This window comes from Strigops habroptila, chromosome 5 (assembly GCF_004027225.2).
Source record: "Strigops habroptila isolate Jane chromosome 5, bStrHab1.2.pri, whole genome shotgun sequence".
Lineage (NCBI taxonomy): Eukaryota > Metazoa > Chordata > Aves > Psittaciformes > Psittacidae > Strigops > Strigops habroptila.
In genome coordinates, this window is record NC_044281.2 from 31,128,092 (window position 1) to 31,155,484 (window position 27,393).

Sequence of the window (27,393 nt, forward strand, 5' to 3'; positions counted from 1 at the left end):
TTCCATCAACATTACCTATGAGGCATCCCCATTATAACATATTCAATTCCCATTTCACTGGATTTATCAATGATGGTCTTAAGTGCAGGAATCATTACTTCACATCCTTCCAAACCAAATCTCTTTTCAGAAGACCACTTGCGAGCAAGGAAGTCTTCAAATCTTTGCCAAAAACAAAACAAAACAAAACATAACAAGAGATAGCGTTTGTGTTAAGACAATGTAACAAATACTTTTTTGTTGTCAAACATCTTTTAGCAAATAAACCTACATTACACTGTTTTAAAACATATGTGAATACATGCTTTTAGGCCTCTGGAAGTAAGCCACATGTAGGGAGGAGACATAGGAGAGAATTAAGTCATCTAATTAAGTCATCTCTGAGAGGTATTTACCAGGAGTTTGAAACAATTCAGACAGGAAGATGAGTCTCCACCTCAGACAAAATTAATTTCCCAAGTTAAACTCTGCTCCTTCCCATGTACACAAAACGTATACTGCCCACTGGGAAGGCAGAGCGACAGCAAAGAATCTTCTTCTACAGACTGAAGGCAACAGAACTGAGAACCTGTATTTTCTGGAAGTAATAACTAAATGCTTGTAGAAAACCACAGTAGAAAGCACGCCTACTTCATAGGTCCTATTCAACAGCAGAGCTCCTCTCAGACCGTGTGATGTAACAGTTGGTAACACGCCAAAAAGAACTAGGACACGTATCTCTGCCTCAGCTTCAGCTGGAGAAAGATGTCAATCCTAGACAGCTCTATGTTCTTTCATTCTTTAATGCATCTGGGCCAGAGGCAATGTGAGTGTTTAAAAAGTACCTTTTAACAAACGTTGAAAGGATTGTATGTTGTAAAGCTTGGGGATACAAAAGGCAAAGAAAATACATCTTCATGAAAATAACTGGTTTGGTTACATCATCTCTGCAATGCCTCGACTCATAACACTGCCATAATCCATTAATACTTGGCCTATTCCTCACTTAGAATGCCGACATTTACCTCTTTAGATTGAAGTCCTAAAAGCAGTGAAATGAAGAGTTGCTGAAAGACTTTCCTTAGCTCACCCATCAATACCCTTACAATTCAATCATGCAAGCAACGAGCCAGACCCTCAGCTGAGCTATGCTATCAGAATTCCTCAGGGAAGTCTAATGGGCTATGCCAGTTTATATAAACTGCAAGTGAGTTCCCATGTGAACAGCAAGTCCCACATGACAAATCAAAGTGGTGTACACACAGCTTTCCTCCTCATTGCTGCAGCAAGTTAAACCAGTATTGGACAAGCAGAAAGTTTATTATTTGAGGCAAACTGCCACTACTACAGAACTACAATGTTTCACAGTCACATCTGTGGGGCTTACATTCTTTCTATTCTCCTCCCCATCCCACCTGGGGAGGGGAAAAGGGAAGGGGGTGAGCGAGTGGCTGTGCGTGACTGAGTTACTGGCTGGGTTCAAATCACGACACGTTGTCTACTAATGCATACACATAGCAGCTCAAAGATATACGACGAGTATTTTTACAGGAGGAATAGTTAAAAATGACCCTTTGTTCATTTTTAACTATGAAAATGAACAGCATAAAGGATGAGAAATCCTACTTAAAAATTCAGTTTCAAGTACTGAACTATGCAGTACTTGGAATGAACATTTTTGAAAAGGGTATTCTGTAGCAAAATTATTACTGTCCTCTTTAAAAAGCAACAAATCTCAAGAGCACAACCAGTCTTCCACAAAACCAGATATTTTTTTCTTGATCATTTTCAGACCAAAAAAAAAAAAAAAAGCACACTAGAGATAACTGGATAGAAACTTATGTAAAACTTGTTCCTTCCATTTTCAGCAGACAGAAATCTGGCAGAAGACGAATGTTTGGCTCCTTCATGCTTCTACAAAGCCCAGATCTTTCCACAGCTTAGGCAGGAATGAAAGCAGAATTCTTGCCTCAAGATAAATGGAGATGCTGAGGGCTTGTTAAACAAACTTACTCAAGTGCAGTATTCACTTGACCATTAAGTGACTTTTTTATTTCTGTTTAAATTAAACTTTTAATGAGAAAAACAATCTTGCTATAATATTGGCAAACAAAATACCTGGCAAAAATATCTTCCAACACCTTCAACATGCATTTCATTTTTAAATCTTTTAAAACAGCAGCTTAGTGAAAAAATTCTTGTGTTTATCAAAGGATACACAAACTGTTTCAAATAGTAAGAACTGGAATATATCATGTGCCTGAGAATACATTCTTGTTCTAGAGATGAGATGGTAATTCAGTCTCTGGGATCACAGTATGTCCATACAGATTGCCACAATGGGAGCAACCGATAAGCTGTTTCCAAGCATGCATTCATATATTCCAGAGACCAAAACTCCTGCTGCCAGGTCATGCAACACTACAGCACACCTTGGCATACCTCAAAAGGCAAATGGCAAAACCAGGACTTGAAATCACACCATGCCTCTCAAACCCAGCCCCATCTTGGCATAGCTTTCCAAAGAGACTGTTACCATCCCAGCAAGTCAAACAATGCTCATGTCAACACTTCACCCATAGAATCATAGAATGGTTGGGGTTGGAAAGGACCTTAAAATCATCTAGTTCCAACCCCCTGCCATGGGCAGGGACACCTTACCCATCTAAAAATTCTTCCTGAGCTGACCATTGGGATGGCTTCCTTTGATCATGTGCCACTAGAAAGATGCACAGTAGATAAAATATAGCAGAAGATCAGTATCCAGTGCTGTTCTGACACCTATTTTCTGAAACAAATTATGAATGTCTAACACAGATGCATAATACTAGTCTGTTGAAACATTTTTTTCCCCAGTTTATCTCTGCAAGCCAATGAAAACATTGCCAGATATACCACTAAAGGCTGCACAAGTGTTACAGAACAACCTGCCTTTTAAGGAAATGGAATACTAACATTCACTACGCAGACCCTGACCCCACCTCACAGCACACACTTCCCTTTGATACCGCAGCCAGATTAAGTACACCCACTTGTACTCAATTTCACTTAGACTCTTCTCTTCCACCTCAGCAATTTACAGATCACACCAGCTTACACCCGGCAGTCATAGAGCAGTCCCAAGTGCCACCCCAGCATACCTCATTGAGCGCACCAGCCTTGCTAACAAAGTCCTTTTTTCCTCATTAGTAAACTTCATAACTCCCGGGGTCTCAAACTTCTGCCGGATCCATTGGCACTGCTCCACATCATTGATGAACATAAACTCCAAGCCAATGTGTTGGCAATAAGTATTCTAGGATGTGAAAACACCAACACATAGGCTTTGGAAGCTAATGAGCCATGAAGAAACAAATGTATTTTTCAAACTCTATTTTCTGCATATATTATTCCTCTGAAAGCTATCTTGTCTTCTTCCTCTTGCACTATATCTTCCCCACAATAATCCTATAAGCGAATAAATTATTTTACTGAATCTAGTTTTGTGCCAGAAAACTCTCTCTACAAAGTAACATTTCAAAATTTTGAATCTGGAAGATTCTCATTTGGTTATACATTCAAGATAGGCCAATAAACCTGCCTTAAAATGACTGGCATATTTCACCGAACTCACTACTGTTCTTAGAGGCTTAATAGTCTTTTCTTTAGATGCACCAGCAAGGATTTCATGACATTCATCAAAATTTACCCTGTCTTTTTTAAATGTCAGCTGAAACCAAGCCATAAAGACAATGAGAGGGCAGCTATGAAGCCTCATGCAAATTATCTGGTAACTGTCAAGTCTCAGAAGACTGGAAATCTCAAAAAGAAGGGAAGCAGCTGAGAGCAGAGGAAGGGCAAAGAAAAATGTAAAGACATTTCAGAAATTTTATCTGCCTGTTGCATTTTTTCATTTTCTTTTTCTTACCTTAAAATATTTCTCCAGAAAAATGTGTCCAAAATCCAAGTCAACAGAACTAAGACCCATTTTGAGTGTGATTTGAGACAAACTCACTCTGAACACATAGTATGTGCTCTCTACTGCCTTTAAAAAGGAATTTAATGTTAACTTCAATTAAAAAAGAAATCCAAAGCTCTGAAGAGGAAAACCAGAGGGTTACCTCTCTTTGTTCAGTTCCTTGCGGTTTTTACATTTTTCTATTGATTTTGCCTATTTATTTGCACATGACAATTTTCAGGGTTCTCTCCTGAAAACTGCTGCACAGGCATGCAGTGCGAAAACCAGAAAGCAAATATAGAGCTCAACTGTGCAATAGAGATATTGTGACTTAACAAGCTACCATGCTTCAGCTAAACTCATGTAATTGTCAGACGTGCAAGTCAATATATTCTCTCACACTTGCAACAGGTCAAAGCCATGAACTCTCACATGCTTTTATTTTTACATTCTTGTAAGACAGTTCTGTATTTCATCCTTTAAATTATTTCCTCACTCCTAGTCCTTTTTACTCCAATGGATTTCATTACTGTGCAACAGAAATCTCTACAACTTCAGTACTCCAACATCCTGGAAAAAGGACAATCGGAAATATCCAATACTTACTAGCTCAGTAGTTTACAAATTCATTCCCATTCCTACTCACTGTTTTGCTATTTGGAGTTCCCCTCTAATTATATTTATTCCTTCAAAATATTTTTGTTTTCAATTATTTTAGTTTTGATGACTTCACATGGCATAACCATATCACCTGTCATGAAACTCTAGAAAAAGGATTGGGGGTGGAAAACGAGGACCATCACTGTCTACAAGCTACAGCTGGGCTTTCATGAATTTAGTACTCATACCTCATATTTTCACTTAGCTAGAAGTCTCATTAAAGCTAGGGCTCTGAGAGCAATCCTTGCACATCCTGCGTACAAAGGTGCAAAGGTGTTTTATCTGTCATAGAACATTCAAAAGACAAGTTCTAAAAGCTCTATTCCTTTGAAACAATGTCAGCTCTTCACAGAACTAGGGCCTGAATTAGTATTCTACCATATTCACCTCTTTTCTACTCATTCTTAATCTATGTATTTCAGATATGCAGGCAATGAAACCGAGGGTGCTGCCATCTCTAGAAACAGTGCAAGGGGTTTTTTTAACATCATCTGGATTCCTTACATGCTCTGTTAATAAGTGACAAACAACAAGTTTGTGACTGACAACTGGAAAACGTTGACTTCTGTTTGGATGAAAAACAATACAAATCACAAAACGTCGTCCCACTGACCTCCAGCCGTTTGATGATCTCTCGCAAAGACAGACTGTTCTCATTTCCTCCTATGAAGGTGGTTGTAGGCAGCTGAAAGACTTTGTCCAAATCCGATTCATGCAAACCATAAAACCCTACAATAGGTACATTATCAATTTGTGAAGCAGGGCAGGAGACAAAAAGGAAACCAGCATTGTTTTTCAAACCACCATGAATTAAGTTTAATAAAGCAATATCAAGAAAGAAGGTACCAGATTAAAAATTTCAAATGTGAATATTTTGGAGGCATCCATTAGTCTGGAATGTTCTAATTAAATAGTTATGATTTGATTAGAAGTACAAAACCATTCTTTCTTACATGCTCAGATAGAACAACTGAAATTAAAATCACCCAAACCTTTTTATATTTTCACATATGTGCCATCAACTCCCCATATTATACCTCACACTTCACTGTTTAGTAAAATAACTAACTGTAATGACTGGAATTTCTTGTTTGCTCTATCATGAGCAGCAAACACAAAAAGAACCACTTTTCACAGACAGAACCAGTTGGTGGGAAGCATGCTAGACTGATTTATACAACATTGATAGATAGAAATTAATAGAGAAAACATAGAACATGTTCGATGTTACACTGTGCAAACACTCTGGTAGATGTTCCAAGATACCTCTGTTCACCCTCTTTCTCTTTATAAGAAGGTTTGAAATAGCCATGTGATGACCTGTACAGCTCCATTTCCCAATTGGTGACCCCTTATAAAACAGACATGTTTCCACACACGCACCCCCACAACTAAACGAAGGGCTTGTTTAAGCATATTGTCCCATCTTGATTTCAACATATCTGAACTTCTGGCTGAGAATATGGTTTAAGAAAATATTTAACTTTTATGCAGTTTCAAAGGCCAAAATACACAACAGACAAGACTGAAAAGCTGGTATCAATGCAAGTTAAAGGCTTTGCATGGTACAGTTTAATCTAAACCTGTTAAGTGAAGAAAGGAAAAATAGCTTCTTACAATTGTAAGAAGCAAATGTATAAAATTTACAATACAGCTTACACACAGCTATAATCTAGATAAGCTATAGAAACTTATATATACATAAAAACTATATATGTGTGTGTAGACATCTAAAATATTTTAAAAACTAAAAATAGCTTCTCTACTTTTAGTTTTGAACTCTATCTTGGTTCTGGATAAGCAGTAGGCATCCACTTTAACACCGTATGACAGTGATAAGCCTGCACATAATGCTTAAATCAATATAGAATAGTGCTCCCTATTTCCTGTTACATGAATTTTCTGGTGATGAAAGCAAAGAAGCAATTAAAAGATGAAATAATAATGGAATTTAACATTTAGAGTTGAAGTCAGGCCCTAGACCTGTGTTATATCATCACTTTTACTATATAGCGCTGTCAGTAATAATATATCTTGTGTTCTAAAAATAATATATTTTAAAATAGTGTATTTTGGTTTTAATACTATTTTAATAATATATTAAAATGTCAAATCTGGAGTGACCAAAAAAAGTGTTTGTGTACCACTATTTCTCCTAAATTTTTCCAGCACAAAATTAATTCTGGTTTTCTATAATCTTAAAAAAAAAAAAAAATAAAATTAAAAAAAAGAAAAGAAAAAGAAGAGAAGAAAAGAAAAGGAGGAGCTGGGAGGGACAGAGGGGATGATGGGGGCTTTAGTGTCTTTTGAAACCAAGCAGTGCTAACATCTTTTTTTCTTTTCTTTTGCTGACTTTCTCTCAGACTTCATAGGCTCTTCCTGTTCTGCCATGCATAAACCAGAACACGTACAGGAGAGATTTGGGCACACACAGAACATCTGTGCTTTGTGCAACAGCACTGCATATTTACTGAAGCATCACCTCATGTTTAAAGAGATATAACCTTGCCGAAATCCAAGAGCTCCTAAAAGCAATTTTATAACTTGAATCATGCAGTAGGTACATCTGCAACTAGCTGCATTCTTAGAAGCAACTCCCAGAAGAAACTTCCTACCAGAAGATTTCTCAAAAAAGAAACCAGATGACATGAAAAAGAAAATGAAAAGAAAAATCAAACACTAAAATACTTTCTGTACTACCAGAGACCTTTCATAAGTTTTCTGCCTGGAACATTCAAGGATAGACAACATTTGAGATCCTTCCCTTTTTTGTGGTGCCAAGACTATGCTAGAAATGTTTTCTCTCACAAACTGAAATATCACCTCAGTTACACTCTCAGACACACCCCCCATCTCATTCAGAGTCTAGCGTGTTTTCCTGTGCTCATGAGAGCTTCAGTATGATGCCTTCTGGTGAGTCACAATGCTCTTTAATAAACTATCTGCAGAGTTTAAAGAAATTTGTACTGACATGCTAGCAATCATCCATGCTCCAAACAAATTATATTTACTCAGTAGCAATGTTATATGTTAATGTCTAGTGTATTTTCTAGTAGGTATTTTCCTTTAATCAAAGCTGACAAACTTCAAAAAGAACCCCTGATTTGTGTAAGCATCTCTCTATTTAGTCTTAAGCACTTCACTGCCTTTATATGATAAAGGATCAGAACTGCTTCTTTTCCTACCACCAGAAATAGGAAATAAAGCAGCAAAGAGGCAGTAGAGGTACTTAAAGTAAAATTAAGCAGAATGTGTTTTCTCTACTACTTGCACTATGTTTTATGCCTTGTCCAAAAAGCTTCTCTACATATCAAAATAAAATTGATTCAGTGTTTTTACCAAGTATAAAACCACCTTTTTAACACACCTGGTAGATTGAAGAGTAGAGAAAAATCCATCAGATGGGGTTTTATTCAAGCAGAGAGAGCGAAGAAATTGATCAGTGCAATCTCTCAAAGCCACGCCCTCTTAGCAACCCGAACAACCTTCGCAAAAGCAGACCCTAGTGTATTACACTCTTCCAGCTGTAAACTAAAATGATCACCACTGAATTACATACACAAGTCAAGAATGCTATACTTTCCATGTTTTCTTCTGATAATTTCAAATAGACTTCTTCAAGTTATACAGAAGGAATAAGTATTAGAGGCCAGAATCCAAATTTGGTATGAAATGTCGCCTAAGTTCCTCTATCCAGCATGCTGGTTTTACTGGTTTTCCTATCAACTACCCTTCAGATGTCCCCAGTCAAAACAAGTATCAGGCATAATGATATAAAAGTAAATTAGATTACCAGAATCTTGGCCTAATGTATTGATTAGTATTAATTTCTGATGTGGCTCAAACCATAAGATTTGGGGTTTATAAAGTGTTTACAATCATCATTCATCAGAAGATAAATTCACAGGAACCTCACCTCTGATCTGAGTAGAAATTCCACCATCCTGAAATCTGAGCCTCCTTACAGATGCCATACAAAGTATTTCATGATACCAGCAAGCAGAAAAGGCAGAAGCTTCCCTGAAATGTCTTATTAAATCACCTCAGCCCAATGAAACAAAAGAGACAAACGACCATTGCAAATAACAAGGCATACAGTGTACGCACCAAGTTTATCGATTGTAGTGATTAAGTCGGATGGAACAAACGAATCCAAGTCTGCATCCAGAATTCCAAGGGGATCCAGCTGAGCCACATGATGGCCACGGATCTGAAAGAGAAGAAAAGTGAGAGAAAAATACAATCACACTAACAAAAAATCAGACAAAGGGAAAAAAATCACTGATATCTCTCCATAGTATTTGTATCAGCCATGAAGTCAAACACACACCACTAATGTCATGAGAGGCTCACATTTCCCAACTTCTTCCATAAGAACAGGAAATAAGCATATGTATCTCTGGATATGTATACTACCTCTATTAAAAATTGCTGTATACACATTAGAACATAAGCTTTATTTTGTCTCACATAAAAATTAAACTGGAATTATACTGAAGTAAAAAAAACAAAACAAAACAACTAAAGATTGTACTCTAAATCTCTGGGCATAATTAAGAAACTATGACTACTCTATAGAACCTATCATTCACTAATTCATTCATTTTGTATTTTTGCCTGAATCCTCCTTCCCATACCTGCAGAACACTGAAATAGAGCACTGCTGACCTGAAATATAGATTGGTGCTGAAGAAGTCTATATTGGAAGTGAAGGGATTGCTCTTCATGAGCTCTCCTCCACATCAGACAGTATCAGATAACATTTATTCATGCAATTTTGAGAATTTCATCTATGATAAAATTGACATTCAAGACACCAAAGAACACAAATTTAGCAGGGAATTTCATCATCTTTCAGTTATCAATATTACTGGTGTTGATCCACATCACAAGTTGCTATAAACTAGTACCTTACATTAACATATAACATTGCTACAGAAAAAATAACTAATTGATTCAATAGAGCCACAAATAAAACCCATTTTTTAGTATCTCTTGTGCGTGACTCACTTATACCAAATGTAAAGCTTTTTCTAGGTGAATATATCAATATTTTCTCATTATTTTTCTTTTTAAGGACAAATTCAGATCACCTTTGTAGAATTTCATTTACACTACTAATATTCTAATTGTCTCTGAAAAAATATATCAATAAACTGCAATATTAATAATGAATTGCACCACACAGTGATAGTGTGTGATTAAAGAGTGGTTCATCAAGAACTGACTTGTAAAAACACTATTGAAATGTTCTCTATTTGTAAGAGAGTTCATAACAAAATGCTTTCCACTCCTAAGCAAACAGAAATATGGCATCTTTTTTAAAACCACCAGCCCTGTAAATTCAGCCTGGCCTATGAGATTCTTTGCATCTCATGAATCACCAGTAATAAAACTCTGACGGGCCAAATAATGCCCATGGCAACATCTGTGCCACCTCATTGTTTACCACACACAAAGTCTATCTGACTGGAACTAAGCAAACAATTCTGTCTCAAGCATCATCAACAGAAAAAGAATTCACCTCCCCAAGCTACATCTGTTCTGCCGTATTAGTAGGAAGAGGAAGAAGATTAGCAAGAACACCAAAACCCAGAAAAGCAAATCGATTTGCCATATTACCTCCAGGAGCAGTTTGGTCTTTAACTAGAAAACAGTATTTTCCTCAATATCAAGTCATTTTTTAATAACTTCCGCTTTTTTCACTGGATACAGAAAATAGTAACAACTGCAAAAATCAGAGATCTACCTTTCGAAAAACACATGCATAGAAAATTTTCAACAATTGCCATAAATTTGACTAAGTGCAAGTACAGACTACCTGAAACTAGACTTTAAAATTGTATTTTCTACATTATAAAAGAAGACTCAAGAAATTAATTTATGTAGACTCATTTTTGTTAAGCACACACATTTCACTGGAAATCCTTTCAGTGCATCCAGTGCTCTGCATTAAAAAAGCAAGAGATTAACTGCCTTTTCAGAAGACCAGCTCAACAGTCCACAAAGCACTTTACCACAAAAACCCATAAAATACCGACAGGTTTGAGAAATGAAAATTCTGTATCCTTCTACATTTCGTTTCATTATCAGGTGAAGGAAGAGCACAAATTGATCATATCCCTTCAACACTGAATTTAGAGGGTATTAAATACCTTTTAAAAACAGATAGTTGCCTTAGGTAAACCTCTTTCATTGTTGCAGACACATGGGTTCCTGCCATTTATACAGACACTTCTGTTCCATCGCTTGAGTTGCATGGCACAGTCTTTCAAACAAAGGAACTAAAATAGCAATCCCTGAACTATTTTCCAGTAAATGGTGTCAAAGCAGCCTAACATTCTCCAATTTTCTCTAATTCTTCAACCATATTTTACTGCAAGGAAATGTGAACTGGCTGAAGTAGTTGTTTTCTACATAGCTATTTCTAAGCAAATTTAATATATTCTTTATACTCACAAACCTTTCTACTCTTTTACACCACCTTTCCAACACCTGGAATAACATGATTCATAACTGAATCAACAGTGACAATGTGATGTGTACAGAAATAAGAGTTGTTCTTCTATCCCTCTGATGATAGCAAACAGGAGTTAAAATTCTTAGTGCAGGGCAGAACAGATCTGCTTAAGTCAAACTGTAGGAAACGTCTTGGGAAGTTACATACTTCTTTTAAAAAAGGCAAGAAAACCCAATTCAAAAATCAGACTGGAACACAGATCTATGTTTAGTGGGTTTCGGGTTTTTTTGTTTCACACTGGTTTTGAGCCTTTTATTGAAATTAAGATATTAAACACGAGTCTAAATAAAAATGTTTAAGCTCGTTTTACATTTAGAAAATATCTAACCAAAACCACTGTGCTATTTCCAAAATCCTTCTTCTTTTACAGGAAAAAAAGGATATTAGACTTAATTTCTTAATTTAATAAAAGGGTTAAAAAGAAAATAAATCTGAGTGTGAAACAAATTCAACTTTGATGAACAGCTCTCTAAAAGAAATTCATCAAAGCTGACCCAAACTCAGTACTGTCAGCTTCCCAAAATTCAACTTCTAGTTAACTCATCATTTCTCCTTTCTCTTTCTACCTATAATCCTGCTCAAATCAGGAATCTAAAAATTCACACTAGATGTATGAGTAGGGAAGCACACTTCCTCTTTTCTGAAAGAAAGGCAGTAACGTTTAGAACTATAACACAAACTTTCCCAGAAGTGAAGACAGACTTGGATCATGGAAAAGTTTACTGTTGAAGAAAAGGAAAAGTTCTTATTTCACTGCACACATCAGGAGATTCATTAGTATCGGCATATCTGGGACAACTCCCTTCATATCAAGCAAAGCTATTTCAGATAACTTAGTTTTCCAATTTGGTCAAGTACCTTACTGAAGCAGACACATACACAATTTGAACATAGTCAAGTGAGTCAAAAGAATAGTAAAGGCTAAGCTTCGACATGTTTGGCTTCTGCTCCTGGTAAACAGGCAAAACTCAACAGATTTGTATTTCCTTTCACAAATTACTATCTCCATAAAGTACTTCCAGGTTAACTCAGATAAAAAGCATCAGGGCTGTGGGTAATCTGAAGCTGGAATTTGCCAAGACAGAGGAGCATCCCAGTTTGAATCCAGGACCTCAGTGTTCAGATGCTGTGCAGGGAAGATAAAACTGTCAAGTTCAAGGCATTTTGGATCAGAAGTAAGACAACAGGTAAGAGTTAAGATCAGAAGACAAATAAAAACGTATAAAGAGGCCTTTCCACACCTACCCCAAAGTACACTTACTTGGTATGCTCTTATCAAAGACTGCACAGCAAGGTGATCTTCAACAAGTTTTTCAGCTTTACCCGGTGTCTGAGCCAGGCCATGGCTCTGCAGAAATGATGCCTTTCTTTCCAACTGATCTGGTAGATGGGGATCATACGCTTGGCCAGCATTAGCATTTCGGAAAAAGAAATCCCAGGACTGGACATGTGTACAGAGAAGGAAAGAAGAAGGAAAATTTATTACCTCAAATAAAAGCCTCAACCAAAATCAGCTCCTTCAAGCTGCAAATGGCACCTCACTACATTACAGTATTAAGTACCACTAATAGCCAGCAAAAAGACAGCACTAATAGGTCTACGTCAGGGTAGCAACTTCGTGTTTTATTTACACAAAGCTGTTTTCATCTCATTTCTTATACTGAGCTTGATCAGTGGAAAACTCTCCAGCACATATGAGTGGAAAGCATCTTCATACATTATTCATTCACACAGCTCTTTTTAACTGTGATATTTACTCAGGCAACCAGTAATGGGTGTGATATTATACTGCTGGTAAAGAGGTATCAAGCCTATAAAATTGAAAAACCTTAATAAATTAAATTAATCCATTCCTTTAATGATACTTCAAGAATTTATGATACTTCAAGACACTCACTGAATATGCTAAATCAGAATCAGTCTTTAAGGGCCTTTCTTGAAGAAACTGTTTAAAAGCAATTACAGCTTTTCCAAGTGAGGCTTTTGGTCTAAGATCCTTTACTCACTAGCTTAGGTTACCTTACTATGAAAGAAATTATGGACCTGGTTTCAGGTGCAAGTCGTAACTTTAGAAGAGCACACATTTCAGAAGCTGAATCACAACAAATGAAAGATCCTTTTATTTCCATCTGTACTTTTACACAAGCCACTCCCTCCACATATGCCTAAATCTTGTTTTTCTGGACTGTTTCCATTCTGATGAGGTGGTCACTGTCCCAGGTTAGAATGGTATTAGATATATGGATGGCAACAGATAGCAACAGAATGGGATAAAACATCTGAGATGCTTATACCCAACAAAGAAGAAAGCCTGTTGTATTGGGGGACTAAGCAACACTTGTGCTTAGCTTACAGTTCCCATAAAAGGTAATGAAAGGTCATAGAACACTTTCCTCAGTTCAGCTAACTTAGGAAAGAAAGGAAACTATGAAACTATTTCAAAACTTCAAAATGTTTGTGACTGGAATAGAAGTACTGTAAAAGCTAGATTTCATTTTGTACAGTGCATGTTATTTAGCCTGGCTGTGGGCTTGGAACTGACACATTTTACATTTTAAGGAACCGGTGCCAGCAAAGACAAAAAGTAGCCCAAAGATTTGATTTTAAAAAGAACATTACTTAATATATTCATTACAGAATACACAGAAGAATCAAAATAATGTAATATCAACACTGCACAACAGAAATGTATTTTTTAAATTCTGTTTTCATTAACAAAAATCTTTATATTGAAATTTCTACAAGCTTTAAGGTATTCGGAAACACTATGAGAGGGGCAGTATACAAAAGCTAAACATCACCCAACCTTCCAAGTTCAAGTTATAGAAGTGGGGGGACTCACTGAACCTGTGGGCAGGAATCTCATCATTAGCATGAAGCCACTGCCCAAAAAACACTGCCTTAATGCACCCCTCTTACTTCTTTATTTCTACAAAGCTGCAGTGATACAAAATACAGTGACCTTACTGAATTTACCACCCTACTCTTACATGGATGTCAGCTAAATACAGCCTAACTTCTATACGCCATGACAAATTAGGGTGGACAGATCATGCTTGGAGGTCAGTTCCAGATACACTGATGAAGAACTCATTCTTTCTCCCTTCTCTCATTTATGCCAATTTCCTATATTCTTCTTACCTTGACACCTTGATAGCTGCAGTGAGATTAGAAGTATGAATTTACACAACATCCTATAAACGATCTACAAGAGCCTATCGGTGTAACTGTATTTCTTCCGGTATTCTCTCTATACACCTTTCTACTCTGTATTAAGGACAGCATTGTTATTCCATGCCTATGCAGCACCTCGTCTGCGAACCTGCATACCACAGACAGTGAAAAACAGATACAACCCCTTCATTTCACAACTAAGGCTACTTAGAGTCATGGAATTATTCTGGCAATAAACAGTTATTAACTTTCATTAAATCAGGAAATTCCAAACACATACTTGGATCCATGACAGATCTGACATTTGGTATTCATTCAACGTTTTAATAAAGAACATGCTTTGCTTATGTTAAGAATCCTTCCTCACCTTTTCCAACACCATGATACACATACAATGTTGATAGTAATGTACCTATTCTTTTATTGGGTCAAAACCTTTTCATTTAGATGTAAAAGTTATCACAGCACAGTCCCACAAAAAAATGAATATGTTTTTAAATGAGTGTTCTATAAGACAGTTGCTAACAAAATCCAAGGAGACTTGCCCATCGAGCTACCTGTATAAGGAGAATAAGCACATGGCCCTTTCTTCATGCAAACTCACAAACAAAGAAAACTTTTACATCTGAAGATGCAGCCAGCTAGGACAGAAGGAACCCACACTATCTTTTCCTATGGCATCTTTGAACTTATTGATTTGTTGGGCAAGCTTGACATTTAATCAGAAGGGGGGGAAAATACATCATTTGGCTACAGAAAATTAGTTTTTCCTAGATACACATCCATCAAAGCCTTTACAAATTTCTATAGTGTCTCTCAAGATTGATACCAGGTTAGAGTCTTCAAGTCCTGTGTATCAATGTCAGTCTTTGGCAACAGCATTTGCCATGTGACCGAACAGACAGAAGACCAGCTTGGTCTCACAGCAAACCTATAAGTTCTCAACTAAATTAGTAAAGTTCTTTAAGAAAATAGTAGAGGAGACTTAGAAAAATACATCTGTAAAAAATAAATTACTATAATGATATGTGATACGTTCTTTTTTTCCCTGTCAGCAAATCTATATTGTAGTTAACCATTATTTTCTCAAGTAATATAATAAAACTCAAGTGATTTAGTGTCACTATTCTGTTCTCACATAATAAACAGTGTCGCACTTAGAGTAACAAGTAACATATTAGTTATCTTGATGGCCTGGGTTTTTTTCTAGTGACATCACAATATTTATCAACTGCAGTGAGGACGGTAAAGTCTTAGAAGACACACACTGCGCATCATTACATCATTTTTAAAAAAATTAAATAGATGACATCAAAACAAACCCCCCATGCATTTTCCAAGTACATAAAATGAGGAAGTGATTACACACTCATGGTAGAGTGGCTGTATACAGGATTACATAGCAGGCATTATGTACTCAATATCCAACCATGCAGTATTGTAATTAATCTTGTGATAGTAATAACTGAGCCTTGTCAAGCTTCTCCCTTATGATCTATGGCCCCGACACCATACTTCAAGGAGAAATAATGATGCCTTTTTCAGAGCTCACATCATTTTATTCTGATTGTTGTTTTGGTTACTCTAAGGGTAGGCGATTCAAAAGACAAGGAAAAACAGGGAATCATCAGGAATGGATCTGCACAAAGAATAAAAGCTCCTATGCATATAAATGCATATTCCTTAATATACAACCATGGTATATATAGAAAGGAGAGATTCTTATGAAAAAACACTAGTAACACTGAATATGCTCATTGGAACACAACAGTCATGTTTCAAACAGTTTCAAATAAGCATCCATGGTACAATACATCCAGTCAAATCTTCTGAGAGGGAAATAATTTGAGGAGCCTTGATTAATTGGAGTTTCTAAGTAAAAGTGAATAGAGGGTGATTTTTAAAGCCCAGGAAAAATAAAGCATTTTCATCTCATCAACTAGAAGAGGGCACATCCCCTCTTATAAGAAGATAACCAAGAAGAAACATGAGGAAAAATAGGAAATATAGAGTACAAAGACAAAAGAGAATGTAATGTCTGAACACCTAGCACAAACTGTCTCTCTAAACCATGCTGGACATAGTGGATAAAACAATGAAATATGAGTGGCCTGCAGAGAGAGTCAATCATTAACAATAGCAAAACAAACACCACATGAGCCATTGGTGTCTCTTGATATTGCTTTCCAAGACTTCCACCACTTTCCGTAGCACAATGACAAGGTCACAACAGCCATACAACTACAGTATGAACTCTTCTGTATATTTAAGAAAACTGTGTGAGTTCAAGTCTTCACATTTTTAATCTGTTATATTAAAGCCCAAATTGAACAACCTCTGTCCACAAAAATCTTGCGTAGGTATTCACAGCTTTCAGCTGATGAAATGAGATGGTTTTCAAGAAACCAAAAATTGATTTTGTTGAGGAAACAAAATTAATAGGCATCATTCTACTCCTCTCTTTTTTTCTAGGCTGTGAAAAACCTAGTTATTTAGACAAGAATAGCTGTAAATTAACCCAGGATGCCCATCAATCAATCATATTCTTTTAAGGCTCATAAACCAGGCACACAGCGAATTTACTCCAGTTCATTACTATTGTGAGTATATTACATATAGTTAACCTGGGAAAGACTTCACGCATTTTTAAAATGCATCTTGAATTCCCTGGGATCCACTCACTAGGCCACACCCTACTCCACCAGTACATTTACATTCCACTGTCAATTCACTTCTGCTAATTTATCGGTCGCTGTTCAACCCACAAACAGCAATGTCTCATCAGGATCCACTACCAAACTGTGCCTGAACTGTCAGACAAACTGGATAATCTTTCAGCAGGATTTTTAGCATTTCTGCCTACCCCCAAGTACCAGCAAAATAACAAGCAGGTCTAAATTTAGCAGAACTCTTTGCTAGGGCGGTGGCGCCGAGAGTTTCCCGGCCCCGCGGAAGATGCGGCTGGCGTTTCCGCGGGGCCCAACGGTTCAGCACTCCATGGCCGGCGGTTCAGGACCATGGCCAGCTCCCGCTCCACCGCCTGCAGCCGCGCCTCCTAGTTACGGTCCATTCAACCGCGCACCGCTCCTGTGCTCGTTTACTGAGGTTTGTGCCTCATCAGAACTTTGCAAGACTTCCCAGCAGCAAAATTCGCTCCACTGTAAAGGGTCTGAACAAGAAATTGCATTCTTCTTAAAGGGAAGAAGGTTGGCATAAGTTGATGTAACTTCAATAAAACAAATAAAAACATGTCACCACACACACTCCCTATGCATGAGTTCATCCCTTCAGTGTCCTCAAAATAAAAGGTTAATATTGATCTGTAGCACCAACTCATCAACAAGGGCTTCTCAGAAATTAATTCAATGCATCAATACAATGTGCTACCCTGCACTACACTGGTTGGAACTTCAGCTGGCAGTTGCATGTTGAGGAATCAAAGACACATGGGATGAGAGAAGGAGCCACCCTGGAGAAGGTCTATTCAGTTCCAAGTTAAGGCGTAACACAAAAAGACCTAGGATCTATCTGCTATGTGAATAGCACTCAGTCTTCAGAACTGTCACGGCAAATGTCACCTTCCAGCAAGAATAAATTCACAAGCAGCATCCAAAAAAGAAAAAAAAAATAAACAGAACCAACCAAACAAAAGGCTACCAAACTGCTTTTTTTGTTTTCTCTTTTTTCTTTCCCCAACTTAAAATGTGTCACTTCCTCACTCTCTAGACAGATTATCAGACTTAGAGCAACAACTTCTAAGCGACATTTTGATACATGTGCTTCGAGAATAAGGGAACACACAACCAATTTGGTAAACATTTTGGGCACAATTCACATTACTTCTCTAGAAAATGACTTGTCTGTCTTAGAATTTGTCAGACTTCTCATCAGCTTCTTTAGTTACTATACATGTATCACCATAAAAGAGCCTCCCTTGTCAGCAGAAAGCTTGTTAAAAAATAAGACTATGTATTTTGCCCACAAGAAAGGATTTGGGCAATAGATTTAAAGTTTTTTAAAAAGCAAACAAATATGTCGCCTGAAGAGAGAGGGAGAGAGACAGAACAAAATACTTTTCAAAATACTTAAGAAGGCTTTTCTGGCAATTTCATATTTAGTTTTAAGGTTACAACTTCCACAGCTACCTAAAGCTACCTGAACATTTCCCAAGCAGTTTAGAAGTACCAACATCAACATACACTATTTAAATATAACATATCCTCTGACACCACCTTATAACCATTAAAAAAAAAAAAAAAAAAAAAAAAAAAAAAGGGCATTTTATTTCTTGGGGCTTCTTCCAGATGTAACTAACTACTTAACAGACTGCTTGAACAGCATTTCCATGGAGGAATGCTGAAAGTTTCTGAGCAGCTTACACTAAGCTCACCATGCCTGTGGCTCCTCTGTACTTTTTTAGCTGCAATATCACATCTTACAACAATCAATACATAGGAAATTAGTTTCGCATTTTTCATTTCATACGAAACCTTTTTTTGGACTCTTTATGAAACAAGTTAAAAAAGAAAAAAAAAATCAATTCCACTCTTAACCTAATATTATCACTTACAGTCACGTTTTCAACTTACCTTATGTACACTTCCAGGGTTTTCAAGCCAGGCATAATACATTTCCTCCACATAATTTGAATTACTCCCACTCAGGAATGGTTCTGAGGTTCCTGATGAAACATACCGTTGGCCATGTAAAAATACCCTTCTGGTTATATCTTGTTTTTCCAGAAATTTAATACCATGCCACTTCAGCGTAGCAGCAAACAACTTCAGATGACTCATGTTTGTTTATTAGACAGAAGATTTAAGTCTGTTAAAAACAAAACCAAACACAATCAGGAAAAGAGTCAATGAATTGCAGACACATTTCAGCCTCACAGTGAAAACTGAGGTTTACAGCTACAGAGCCTCATCAACAAAGCTTAGGCCTAGCATGAAGTTCTCTTCACGAGAGAGGCTACTCCATGACTGAGTGTGGAGCTATCCTTACAGCAGTGGAAGCATCGCTGATGACAATCCCCACATCAATCAGCTCACCTTACAGTTTCTGTAACTGGTAACATCATCCTGGTTCCTGAAGCAACCATGACACCCTTTGTACGACATGCTCCCTGAGCCCTGGTTCCCTGGGAACAAATGAGTCTGCTAATCACCGACTTCTCTGGAGCTCTTGGCAACCGTAACTGCTGTGTCTTGGTTGTAGAAAGTTGAGGCCTATTACTAAGCCAAACAGGTAGATTCACTGAACAGCATCAACCACATCACAGTGGTTGAAAAAAAAAGCCTGCTACCTCAAATTTGTGCCATGAATAACAGAACTTGACAAACAACTAAAAGTGTTAATGTTCATATTGACACTAGCCTTCAATCAGTGCTACACCTAGAAAAGGCTCAATATAATCTGCTTTCTTAACTAGCAGCATTTATCTTGTCCTTCCAATGAGCTTTTTAAAAAGGAGGGCAGATTCCCTGTTATTTTGAACACAACAAGGAAAACAATAAGGGTAGAATCTTTGCTAGCACTGGAGCTGATGGTGTTCAGCATTCCCAAGAATCATAGAACCATAGAATCTTAGGAATGCTAAACACCATCAGCTCCAGTGCTAGCAAAGGGAATCAAAGCTCACTTTCAGAATAAAAAGAACAAATGCAGCTTACAATTACACCAAAAATAGTATAATCTTAATGCTGAAGTTGCTAAAATTGCAAAGGAATAGCAATAATGTGAAAAGAAATTATTAGTTTTGTTTCATGTTAGAAGTATTTGGAAAGCTACAAGAACATAAATGGTAGGATACTAATTAAGAAGAAGAAAAATTCAGGTATAACTCTGAGGTCTCTCATTTGTTTTCTTGTTCACCTAGAGAGCTGATATATTTGGTCAGGAGGTAAAATCCAAGTTTTTGTTGTTTAGTGTGATCAGCTGAATAACTGCCAAATCAAACAGAAGTACTGAGCTGCCAAATGAACTCCAAAGTGTTTTTAAAACTATGCTGTCATTTTGAGTCATAGATCAAATTTTGTGTTACCAGTTACATGTTGTCCTGTTTTCAACTGGGATAGAGTTGATTTTATTCCTAGTAACTGGTACAGCGTTTCAGCTTTAGTCTGAGAACAATGCTGATAACACACTGATGTTTCAGCTGTTGCTAAGTAGCGCTTACTCTGATCAAGGACTTTTCAGTCTCATGCTCTGCCAGTGAGGAGGGGCACAAGAAGCCAGGAGGGAGCAGAGACAGGACACCTGACCCAAACTAGCCAAAGGGGTATTCCATACCACAGCACGTCATGCCCAGTATATAAACTGGGGGGAGTTACCCGGAAGGCCCAGATCGCCGCTCAGGTCGGGCTGGGTATCGGTCAGTGGGTGGCGAGCAATTATATTGGGCATCACTTGTTCCTCTTGGCTTTATTCCTCTCTCTCTTTCTCCCCTTTTCATTACAATTCTTATTACTGTTGTTGTTGTTATCATTAGTATTATTAGTATCATTGGTAGATTTTACTTTCTTTTGTTTCAATTATTAAACTGTTTTATCTCAACCCGTGAGTTTACCTTTTTCTGATTCTCCTCCCCATGCCCCCAGGGGACAGAGAAACGGGTGAGTGAGCAAACAGCTGCTGGCTGGGGTTAAACCACAACGCAAGGAAAGATTATTTTCTCTTTAATTCAAGAAGCAATAGTTATCCTAAATATTCTGTATAAATATTTTCTGTACATAAATCCCATTAGATTATTTTCTCACTGTTTTTTCTCTTCGCCCTCTCCCTTCAAAAAGGGAAATACGGGGTTCTAAAATGCCTAAAATTTTAAGGGATAGGAAGAGATATTTTTCAACATCCAATTTAAAAATGAATACAGGTCTTAAAAAAAAATTTAAAAAAAGCTCCTACTGAATAAAACTGTATTGCTGCATGCTGTTCTCTGGCTTCACATTTTTAACACGACATTTTTAACTCCGCATCTATATTGAAAGCTGCTTATTGGATCCCCTTCCTCATTGCTGACTTTAACTGCATCATCCCAGCAGTGAACTTTCCTCCTTTACCACACCAAATCCCCTCATCTCCTCTTTCAAAACTTCTGCAGCCTTTTCACTCTCGTGAAAAGAGATTTGGCATCTACCTCGTAACACCAGCTGCCATCATCCACTTACTGAATTTTCCAAACAAGCACTTGTTCACATACTCCATGGTGCCCAGATACGTGGAAAGTATTCTCCCATGGCAGTACCACCAAAACTACAATCGTCCTTTAAACCTACGAAAAACCCCAAAACACACACTTTTCTTTTCCTCAGTTGGCATTTTCAGCAAATTGGCAATGGTTAGGCTACTAGTATGCTGAATCCCCTATACATTAGCATTATTTCCTATCTACCCATATTCACTTGTCATTTCCCATTTCACAGATTCAGAGCTTGTTACAACACTGATGTCCTCCGGTGTCAACACCCTGTCTATGATTAGGGCTCCTAGGCAACTGTAGGAACATAAGTACTATCAGCACCATTATGAAACCAGATTAGGTCCTGCAAAAGCTCAGAGCAACTGGAACAACACTAAGAGAGTTAATATATTGTCTGTATACATAATTCTCTTTAAGATATAACAGCACTAAACACGATATGTAGACATCATGTCATTTTGCAAAACTTGGTAAGATGTCGTGGTTTAAGCCCAGCTGGTAACTCGGAACCAGGCAGCCGCTCGCTCACTCCCTGCCTTCTTCCTCCCCCCGCTCCCGGAGGGATGGGGAGGAGAATCGAAAGAATGTAACTCCCACGGGTTGAGATAAGAGCAGTCCAGTAACTAAGGTATGATACAAAACCACTACTGCTACCACCAATAATAACAATGATAAGGGAAATAACAAGGGGAGAGGATGCAATTGCTCACCTCCCGCCGACCGATACCCAGCCCGACCCGAGCAGCGATCTGGGCCTTCCGGGTAACTCCCCCCAGTTTCTATACTGGGCATTACGTGCTGTGGTATGGAATACCCCTTTGGCTAGTTTGGGTCAGGTGTCCTGTCTCTGCTTCCTCCCAGCTTCCCCTCCTCCCTGGCAGAGCATGAGACTGAGAAAAGACTTGGTCATGACTTAGCAACACCTAAAAACATCGGTGTGTTATCAGCATTGTTCCCAGGCTGAAAGTCAAAAACACAGCACTGCACCAGCTACTAAGAAGGAGAAAAATGACTGCTACAGCTGAACCCGGGACATCAGATTTCAAGACGTTGTAACAGTAAGAACTCGGAGGTCACCATGGCACTCAGGACTTTATGTCTGTGCCCATTCTGATAGAAATGATTATTCTATCTACTTTATTCCATGCAAATCTCATGCTCTATTGCCAAACTGCACACATACCTCAGGGGTATGTGTGTATCTGCACACATACCTCAGGGGTGGACACTCATTCCTAAAGGGTTACCTACCCACATTTAAAGTGCTTTGAAAAGACTGTGGAGAGAAGGGGACAAGAGGAACGTTTTTCTCAGTTCATACTACCACAGCAAACTTCTTAAGCACATTCTTTCTTCCTAATACACCTGCCTGGAGAATGTGCAGATCTCTCTTCTAGCAGCTAGCAATGAACATATAGTAAAATACCAACAATTTGTCATGGAGATTGAAAAATGAATGCAAATGGCACAATATATAATAGTAATAAAGAGTTTTAAAGTGACACCAGTCACTTTCCTCCAGTTCCATTTAAATTTCAAAATGGGGTCTGAGCCATATCTCAAGTTGTAACTACCGATACGCAATCTGTAAGAGCAGATATGGGCTATGTCACTCCTGTGAAGATATAAAGATCATGGGTGAAGAAAACTGTTATCATAGACATTATTCCCACCTCATGAAAAAGTAATGCCTCCATTTTTATGCAGGTATGAAACAAAAATGGACAAAGCCACCAACCATGAAATTCCAGTCAGATTTCAGTTACAGATTAATATGACTCAACCAAACTGACTTCTTCCTGTGTTCTTTAGCACACACTGCTCTTTAGCACAGATGTCAGCTGTCAGCAGCTAAACAAATCAGAGACCACCACCATGATCATAGACCATTCCAGCCCACTCAGCCTTTAGACTGTCAGTCAAAAATCAGCACACAGGACAACAGGCAGAAGGCAGAAACAGTTAGGATTGGTTCACTCTGCTATGTTTCCTAAATCAACCCTGAAATGAAAACCATGATTGGCAAGGCATTAAGCTGAGCTAAGAGCAACCTAAAGGAAGATATTTAATCTCTACCAGAGGTCAAAAATAAGAAATACCAGTGAACCAAAAGAACAACCTGATATTTAAGTACCAAAGCACCATGAAAATGGTGGAAGTAAATGAGAGCCCTATGCAGCTGAAAATTTCCGCAGCTGTTCTGCAGTATGGCACCTGTGACTCAAGCTACGAGCTAGCTTTCACTTTGGCACTTTCAATGCTAGAAGTGACCTAATGTGAATTACAGGTTTCTAGAGGGTAATAGAAGCATACAAAAAAGAGAGAGCAAGACACTTCTGATAGTGTTTATCCAGATTACCTGATAAACTTCCAAGACCACTTTAAATATATTGCACAGGCTAGTATCATATGAAGAAGTATTCTCCTTGTACTGCCAGTACCTGTATTGAATTTCTTAACGCTCACATGAAGTCCTGCCACCAATGCTAACAAATGTTCTTTATGCTCTGCAAAGGTACGTCTCGTCCATCTTCCACAAGAATGCTCCTTCATCCACTATCATGGTCATTTTCTCCTACATTCCCCACACAACTCACTCTTCTTAGGATTTAGTAATTCTAATAAAACAAGGCTCACAGTGAAAACAATGGATGAAGATAATAAACTATCTCCAAAAGCCTGTCATGGATAATTGAAACTAGAGAGGCATGGAATATCCTTATCAAATAAGGTGACTTCAAGAATATATACTTCCACATACTACACGCTTCCTTCCAGCACTGAATGTCCAATACTGCATGAAGAAGCATAATTTTCGATCCAAAAAAGCTGACCTGGAGGAAGTACGTAACTTGTGCATTCACCACAAGGCATATGCTGTAAGTCTTGGGCAATGGAGGCATCTCCATGTAATTAAACCACCTGATATATTACTCTCCCCTCAAAAAACCCACCTTCCATGGGTACTAAATGACCATCATACCACCATCAGACTCTAGGGTACCAAAATGCTGTAAAGAGCAAGCGGGAAACATCTGGAAGGGTCAGTTTTAGTCTTATGTCCCTGCTCATAACACAAGACCAGGTCCTTCCACGGCCACCTAGCAAAACCTTGCCACGCCAGTGTCCTGTTCACCTTGGCTGCGACCGGAGCCCAGAGCCAGCCAGGCTCACAAGGTACTCCCAGCTACGACGGCGTTGAGGCATCGCCGGAGCCGGAGCCCGAGCCCGAGCCCGAGAAGCCGCCTTCCCCTTCACCCCACCCGCGGCGCCCCGCCGGAAGGCCGCGCTCCGGGGCGGGGCGGGGCCCTGCGGCACGACCCTCCCGCAGCCGCACGGCAACGGGCTGCCGCTGCCCCGGGAGCCCGCGCGGGGAACCGTGACCCCGGCCGCCTGGCACGCCCACACGGGCCGGGCCGGGCCTGGCTCCGCCGCGCCCACCAGAACCTGCCGCCGCCGAGCCGAGCCAAGCCGGTTCCGACCTGTCCGCCAGGCCCGCTGCGCCGCGCCGGCGCTGACAGACCTGCGGGAGCGGGGGGCTCCGGGCCGTGCCTGGACACCGGCAGCACCGCCCGGCGCGCAGCGACCGCGGACGGGGCGGCGCGGGGACCGTTACCTACGTCACGTGAGGCGCACGCCGCAGCGGCCTCGGCGCCCGGTGCGCGCGGTGAGGTCACGGCGGGGCGGGGCCGCGGGGCGCTGTCCGCCGCCCGCAGGGGAGCCGCCGCGCCCCGCGCGGGGCCACGCCCCCCGGTCTCACGCCGCCGCCATGTCCGGGGCCAGGCTGGGCGCGGGCGGGCTGCGGCGAGGTGCGAGGCGGGAGAGTGGCGGGGAGCCGGGCGCTCCCGGGAGCCCCCTGGTTGCTGCAGTCACCCCTCCCAGCATACGGGGAAAGCGCCGCTGTGCTGGGTGCTGCCCCAGCTGGGGCGTGCGGCCCGCCTGCCATGGCGTGTCTGTAACAGCAGATCTACCCGGCAGGAGGGAAAACAGGATGAAATGAACATCCGTCTGCAAGAATTCCGGTGAATTGTGAAAAAACTGGTGATAGAAGCCATCACCTTTGCAGCTGCACAGTGTGAGGTGTCGCAGGACATGAGATTATCCCGGTCTTGAAGACGGTGTGCTACACATTCCTCATGTTAGTGTTAAGGCATGTAAAGATACTAGCACAAGTGTCCTGGGTTCAGCTATAGCAGTCATTTTTCTCCTGCTTAGTAGCTGGTGCAGTGCTGTGTTTTTTAACTTTCAGCCTGGGAACAACGCTGATAACACCGATGTTTTTAGTTGTTGCTAAGTAATGTTTATTCCAACCAAGGACTTTCTCAGTCTCATGCTTTGCCAGGGAGGAGGGGAAGTCGGGAGGAAGCAGAGACAGGACACCTGACCCAAACTAGCCAAAGGGGTATTCCATACCACAGCACGTCATGCCCAGTATATAAACCGGGGGGAGTTACCCGGAAGGCCCAGATCACTGCTCGGGTCGGGCTGGGTATCGGTCGGCGGGTGGTGAGCAATTGTATCCTCTCCCCTTGTTATTTCACTAATAGTTATTATCATTGGTGGTAGCAGCAGTGGTTTTGTGTTATACCTTAGTTGCGGGACTGCTCTTATCTCAACCCGTGGGAGTTACATTCTTCCCATTCTCCTCCCCATCCCTCTGGGAGCGGGGGGAGGAAGAAGGGGGGGGGGGGGGAGTGAGCGAGCGGCTGTGTGGTTCTGAGTTACCGGCTGGGCTCAAACCACGACAACAAGGAAAGTAATTGCGCTGGACGTTAATGGCAAAAGGCAGTGTTAAACCATATGTGTACATATAAAGTCCTTTGGTGATCCCTGCCCTACAGTTTTCATTAAAAATAGAGTACAAGTATAAACAAAAGCACCGACAGATGAGTAGCTGTGTAGGGAACATGTAAGGAAAACACATCTAAAGGACAAGTTATTCACGCAGCTCCTGTACAGGGGTGACTGGAAGTTTCAGAACGGAGATGTAAAGCATTCCAAGGACACTTAACGCTTTCCCTCCAAAATTTGTAATAAAATTGAATGAAAGTGGTAGACCTTGACAACGTGATTGGAACTATGTTTGAGGCATTTTTCTCTGAGTGACTTATTGCCCCAGGTTATGTGGCCAAATATAAAACACAAGACAATACAATTTCAGGTGTTCCTTTGCTGACAGAATTTTTATTTATATTTTCAAAGTCTCCCTTTCTCCTGGTTGTCTTCAAATTACAAATGTTTATCCATTTTCTGTAATAATTCAGAGCACGACATATTTGTTATTTACCTGCTCTTAATCAAGTTACACAGTACATACAACCAAGGCCAATCGTCTAACAGACACTGATATTTCAGGTGAATATTGACACCATCACATAAATACCAATGTTTGATAATTTTGTGGGTAAATAAAAAGATATGAATAATGGGGAAATGGGCACACCTTGACAGGAAGGAGGAGAGAAGCTATAATTTGTTTTGTGCTGAGCATGTACTACAAAAATGAGTTTATCAGGGCCGGGTGGGCAGAAATGGGAAGCAAAAACCTTAGGAAGGAACACAACAGGCTCCTTCTGGGACTTCACTGCCTAATGGTCACATGGATTTTCATGAGACTTATTGGTTATTACAGCTGTTGATTAAAGTAAAATTTATTTCTTCTAGATAAAAACAGTAATACATAAATAGATCAAAAGCCTTATTATCATCTCAGCAGTTTTCCTAGCAGCTGTGCATCTTGGAGGAATTGCTAAATACTGCAAAGAGAAGGTGTGAATGGTTGTGTGTTATCATTTTTGGATACAGTATTTAGTGCAGGGAACAGGCTGCGCAGAGGGATGGCACAGGAAGCGCTGTGGGACAGGGAGGTGACTGCCACACGGGCGGGGGGAGCCCATCGCCCCCCAAACTGAAGTGCGTGCT

At 39.6% G+C, this 27,393-nt stretch overlaps 1 protein-coding gene across 9 annotated transcripts in view; it reads right to left on the reverse strand.

Annotated features, from left to right (window-relative positions):
- The window catches only part of OGDHL (oxoglutarate dehydrogenase like), a 57,451-nt gene extending 32,123 nt beyond the window's left edge, over positions 1–25,328 (reverse strand). For 7 of the 9 annotated variants that reach the window (XR_003991618.1, XM_030487786.1, XM_030487788.1 and 4 more), the window contains exons 1-7: positions 24,954–25,061; positions 18,860–19,094; positions 12,358–12,537; positions 8,684–8,786; positions 5,190–5,305; positions 3,120–3,274; positions 16–162 (exon numbers count right to left, since the gene is read on the reverse strand). Coding sequence is in view for 8 of the 9 variants with exons in the window: in XM_030487786.1 (XP_030343646.1) it covers positions 16–162; positions 3,120–3,274; positions 5,190–5,305; positions 8,684–8,786; positions 12,358–12,537; positions 18,860–19,066 (908 nt within the window). In the remaining variant the exon portion in view is untranslated. Of the gene's footprint in view, positions 1–15; positions 163–3,119; positions 3,275–5,189; positions 5,306–8,683; positions 8,787–12,357; positions 12,538–18,859; positions 19,095–24,953; positions 25,062–25,087 lie in introns of those variants that run through there. The other 2 variants (XM_030487785.1, XM_030487787.1) reach the window with 2 other exon arrangements.
- Between the last annotated feature and the right edge of the window lie 2,065 nt (positions 25,329–27,393).